The 5,514-nt window shown below is 41.6% G+C and overlaps 1 protein-coding gene across 1 annotated transcript; it reads left to right on the top strand.

The window, feature by feature from the left end:
• The first annotated feature begins 492 nt into the window (after positions 1 to 492).
• On the top strand, positions 493 to 5,159 carry LOC138965832 (acireductone dioxygenase-like). The gene is made up of 5 exons (XM_070337927.1): positions 493 to 911; positions 1,370 to 1,528; positions 2,817 to 2,927; positions 3,979 to 4,158; positions 4,562 to 5,159. The coding sequence occupies exons 2-5, from the start codon at positions 1,397 to 1,399 to the stop codon at positions 4,697 to 4,699; spliced, it is 561 nt and encodes a 186-aa protein (XP_070194028.1). The 5' UTR covers positions 493 to 911; positions 1,370 to 1,396; the 3' UTR covers positions 4,700 to 5,159.
• Positions 5,160 to 5,514: the final 355 nt, after the last annotated feature.

Genomic DNA, 5,514 nt, shown 5'->3' with positions numbered 1-5,514 from the left:
TCTGCACAGAAAGCATCCAGGCTGGGTTTTTTTTTTTAATTTTTTTTTTTACATAAGTTAAGTATGGTTCGCTTTTCACGTGGTAAATGTGTCGGCGCTTTCACGACAGCGGGGTTCTCGGCAAAGCTATTGTCTTGGTTAAAAAATGCAGTTTGTTCAGTTTCATTCTATTAGGCCAAAAAAAAATTTAGGTCTGTTTACGGTAACATAGGCCAAAAAAATAGGGTCGGTAGGTCGGGATTTTTTTTTTTTTCCCAAAAAACCATATTTTTACGTTATTTTGCCAAAAAACCAAGATTTTTTTTTCTTTCCCCAAATGCCAAAAAAAAGTCTAGGGTCGCGCGAAAAAACCAGGGTCGGTCGGGTTACCGTAAACAGACCTATTTTTTTTGTTTGGCCTTAGTTCGACAGATTGATAAAATGTATTACTTTCGCTTCATTTTTGTTTTCTTTTGGTGTGTTTCCAACTGGAAGGATCGCCATCCTACGTAAGCCTACATCCTGGACAGATCTGAGATGCTGAGTTTTTATGGGAAGGAGAGTGCCTTTATGTAATTGTGTTGGTCGTGAATCTGCAAGCGATAACGCACGGTAACGCACATTCGTTATCTGGGTCTTGCGCCATCAATTTTTTCTGTTTTGTTTGTTTTTTGTTTTGTTTTGAAAGTTCTAACACTTAATATGGTATATATCGCGACTCTGCAAGCGATAACGCAAAGTGCAGCTCATGATTAGCTGGGTCTTTTGCCCTTAGTATTTGTTTTGGTTTAATTTTTTTTTTTTTAAGAACTATAAATATCGAAAATATTAGAGCTCGGCGACCACTCGTTTTTTCTGATACCGCAAAGAACGTTTCTTGGCAAGTGTTTTGTGGTAGCCGTGAGGGCGAAGAGAAGATTACACATTCCTTGGTAGGTATTTGTCGGCTTGTTTAATTATTTTGTCTTGATGCATGATGCATGCTATGTAAATAAAGTGCGATGCTTTGACATTAAAAATATTTTGTTTTCTATAATCTTTCGTGATTTTTTGGGATTATTTACTTTCTCACTTTCTTGTAAAATTCTGCGTAATCAATGCGAAAGCAAGTAAATGTGTCAGTCCTGACGCGTCCTTGTGTGTGTGTGTGTGTGTGTGTGTGTGTGTGTGTGTGTGTGTGTGTGTGTGTGTGTGTGTGTGTGTGTGTGTGTGTGTGTGTGTGTGTCAGTGTCAGTGTCGTCGTCGCATCAATCCGTCATCACTAACATCATCATCATCACATCCACCACAACGTCATCGTTGTCATCGTTGTTGTAATTTTAATTTATTTATAATTATGTCTGTCTGTAAACGCATTACACTATGACCATTCGCAGAACTTTATCAACAGAAATAATCCACCGAACACAAATTCAACATGGCCGACACTCTGCGTGCTTGGTACCGCGATGACTCAGAGGATAACCTGGAGGAGCTTCACCAGGCAGACCCGCCCCAGATGCTGACTGCTGAAGAAGTGTTACGCGTGACCGGCGTCAAGTATAGGAAGGTGTGTTTCTCGGGAATTAGGTGTGTCTTTTCCGAATTGAGTGTATGCTTTGATTGGTTGAATATTATGCAAACCGAGTCATCTGATTGGCTGGTCAGAACATGCATCTTGATAATTAAGGTTAACCTTGAATAAGTAAGGTTAGCCTTAAATAATTAAGGATAACCGTACATAATTATGGTGAACTTTAAATACCTGACCCGAACGGCTTGCTGTAGATCTAGAGTTGTTGGTTCGTGAACTGACGTAGCATGCATGACAGGCACACACGAACAAAGAGAGAGGGAAAGAGAATTTGAGGCACCGTCGAAGGAGGACGCAGACGCGGGAGGCAACGGAAGAGCTGGTCCAACAACGTTAAAGAATTGACGCAGATTAGCTTCCCATACCTCCAACAACGTTAAAGAATTGACGCAGATTAGCTTCCCATACCTCCTGACGACGGCCCCCAACAGAACAGCCTGGAGAAAGGTCTCTGCTTCATCAGCACTCACGTCCCCCCGACGACTGTCCCAGTCAGGGGGATGATGATGATGATGATGATGATGATGATGATGATGATGATGATGATGATGATGATGATGATGATGATGATGAGACAGACAGACAGACAGACAGACAGACAGACAGACAGACAGACAGACAGACAGACAGACAGGCAGACAGACAGGCAGGCACACAGACAGACAAGACAGACAGATAAACAGACACACAGACAGATAATGATGATGATGATGATGATGATGATGATGATGATGATGATGATGATGATGATGATGATGATGATGATCCTGTGATCTGGACGAACAAATGTTTTAAGAGATAATCTTGAAAAATACACTTTTCATAATCATGATGTACCAATCGTCATAAGATAGTGGTTGGGTACCGATTGATTTAGACCTTTCATAAGGTTATCTATGTGAAAACCAACAGTGAAAAAGTCAAGGTCTTGCGTGATAGCAAAGGAAGATCGGCTCAATGTTGACAAATGTTTGCGCAATCAGTAAGCCTGTACTCGCGGTATCACAAACGCGTAGCCTATATAGCTCTACAGAATTAAGAAGTTCCTGCTGCTTGGTCTAAGACGAATTTTGTTCAGCTCGAAAACGAGTATTTAACTTTACGCCGAGAAATTCAATCAACGGCCTAGTGTTTTACACAAAGGCTATGTATTGCATAGAAAATCTTTTGTAAAGAATGCAGACCTACTTATCGTATTACGACATGACCTTAATCTTTGTGCAGATAAAACTCATCGATTAAAATGATCAGTGTCCTTGAACAGGTCGAGAACTGTAACGATGAAGCTGAGCAGAAGAGACTGAGCGAGGGGTTCGTCTTGGCTGACTTTCTGGACATCTCACGCGAGGCTATGGGAGATAAATATGAGGATTTCGTACGTTTGCTTGTTCTGTAATGTACCTGGTAACAGCCCCCGTTTTGAAACTGATTTTATCCCAATGAGAAGGGGATGTGCGTTTAGTAGGTAATACCATCTTTTCATGAGCAGTTCCTCGTTAGAAAGACCATGTTTGTTCACTTGGTGCACAAAATGTTAATGGGGTGTGTATCTGTACAACAATATAATTTGTCTGTCTGTTTGTCTGTCTGTCTGTGTGTCTGTCAGTGTGTCTGTTTATTTGTCTGTCTGTCTGTGTGTCTGCCTGTCTGTGTGTCTGTGTGTCTGTCTGTCTTTCTGTCTTTCTGTCTTTTTATCAGTCTGTCTGTCTATCTGTCTGCCTGTCTGTCTGTCTGTCTGTCTGTCCTTTTTTTGTCTGTGTGTCTGTTTGTGTGTGTATGTCTCTCTCTCTCGCTCTCTGTCGCTCTCACTATCTTGCTCTCTCTCTCTATCTCTCTCTCTCTCTTTCTCTCTCACACACACACACACACACACACACACACACACACACACGCCGGGCTTGTGTTTGTGCAGGTGATGAAACACATCTCACCTCAAGGAACGATTCAGGGTCTGCTTTGTATGTGGAAAAAATGCGTTAGCAGGATTCGTTTTCTGTCGATTTTATACCTGTGTGGTTGTTCTAGTTTCTGAAATAAAAAGTGTTGGGCTTCTGTTTTATCCATTAAAGCTAACTGCGCTCGAATATAGATTCCAAGAATCAGTTAAGAGAGTTTTGGGGGAGAGTTATTCAGATAATCAAATATAATATGGACTGAGCAGGTGTGTCAGTGAACTTTTTTTTCTCACAAATATGTATGTGGCCATTTATGTCAGACCAAGTCGACGTTTATCCCATGGCCCAGCACTAGTCATGTAGTTTGGATCAATCCTTGTAAGTCAATTCCAGTGAATGGTGCGATGAAGTAACAGTGATACGGACCATTGTTACAGAAATCCACCTCGCACGGGCTTTTTTTTTGTTTTTTTTTTGACCTCAGTTGCATGCAGGACCTCGCACGGGCTTGTTTTCGATTGTCCAACACAGGTAAAGTTTTCACACGTAGAACACATCCACGAAGATTCCGAGGTCCGCCTGGTTTTGAAAGGTGGCGGCTACTTTGAGGTCCGTGACTATGACGACCGCTGGATCCGTCTTCACCTGAGAGAGGGCGACCTCATTCATCTCCCAGCTGGCATCTTCCACAGGCTGGCTCTCGACTCCAAGGTTAGTATGTGTCTGAGCATATGTGTAGGTGTGTCGGGCTCCAAGCAAGGTTAATATAGACGTCGTCATGTAATTTTGGCGTAACTGATTTTAGACAGCTTTTCAGCATAATGCTAAAACTGATTATTTTTATTTTGACATTGTGTTTATATTTGTGCCTGGCATGGATGGAAAGATACAAAAATGTTATTTAATGTATTGTCCATCGTATTTTAGAGAATAATTCGCACTAACATTCTTCGGTTCGAACATTTCAAAACAAATCATGTACTTCGGCCACTGACTACCCCCCCGACATCCTTGCTAAATGCCTAACTAGCCGGTGGCCTACAGCAAATAAACCTTTCGTATTCGTATTCGTATGTCTCATCTTGAATTGGTGTTTCTTGTCTGATCTGTGCAGAAGCACATCAAGTTCTACCGCCTGTACTCGGAGGTGGCCGAGTGGAGAGCTTTCTATCGACCTGAGGCAGAATCACACCCTGCTCGAGACAAGTTTCTTAGCACCCGCCCCAACACCACCATCGTCGCTTCGCCATAGGCGTTCTTCTGCAGACCCTCAAAACATACCCTAAAGAAATATCAAGGCATTTCTGTCGAACCCTAAGACGTCCCGAGGAAAAAATAAATAAAAAAATGTGTAGGTTATTGGAACGTTTGATTTTTGACTAACAAAACGTCATTTACAGAACGTCGACCCAGTGATCTTTTAAGTACAGACAGACAAACACCTATGATACAAATAATGAACTTATCTCAAAATCAAAAACAAAACCTAGGGTACGCAAGATAACGGATATTTAGTGCGTCCCGGGACCCGCACTTTAACGCTAGAGTTATCATTTGCCTCATGCATATGAGTGAATCTTAACCTAATTATATATTTAAGTTATTGTATGTGGTATTCACAGCTGATTGGCATCTGATCCAGTTTTGTCAGTTTTAGGACACTCACCTATAAGCCATTATAATTCATAACATAACTGTTTTATTGTGTTGAATAAAGGACAAAAGAACAGTCTTGGTATGTTATCTCTCTATGTAATCTGATGAAAGAATTTCTGAGCGATTGCCAAATGTCGGAGCGCGGATAGACACAGAGATATACAGACGGACACACATATCTATATGTATATACGGCTTGTGTGTGTGTGTGTATGTGTGTGTGTGTGTGTGTGTGTGTGTGTGTGTGTGTGTGTGTGTGTGTGTGTGTGTGTGTGTTCGCGACCGTTGTTGAGGTAATCTTCCCGGTGTCAAAGGAACATCAGTCTTAAACGTAAGAAAAAGCGAAGGATACTCAGTTGCTTGTGATCATTTGTGATGCGACGTCATGGCATGTGACGTGTCGTAATGTAA

Source organism: Littorina saxatilis, linkage group LG5 (genome assembly GCF_037325665.1).
Source record: "Littorina saxatilis isolate snail1 linkage group LG5, US_GU_Lsax_2.0, whole genome shotgun sequence".
NCBI classification, from domain to species: domain Eukaryota; kingdom Metazoa; phylum Mollusca; class Gastropoda; order Littorinimorpha; family Littorinidae; genus Littorina; species Littorina saxatilis.
The sequence above is the reverse complement of the archived record's forward strand: the minus strand, read 5'-3'. Positions and strand labels throughout refer to the sequence as shown.

Coding starts and splice junctions, on each gene's coding strand:
- LOC138965832 (XM_070337927.1), top strand. CDS start 1,397: ATGGCCGACACTCTGCGTGCTTGGTACCGCGATGACTCAGAGGATAAC. Junction 2,928..3,978: donor GAGATAAATATGAGGATTTC/GTACGTTTGCTT, acceptor TGTCCAACACAG/GTAAAGTTTTCACACGTAGA. Junction 4,159..4,561: donor GGCTGGCTCTCGACTCCAAG/GTTAGTATGTGT, acceptor TGATCTGTGCAG/AAGCACATCAAGTTCTACCG.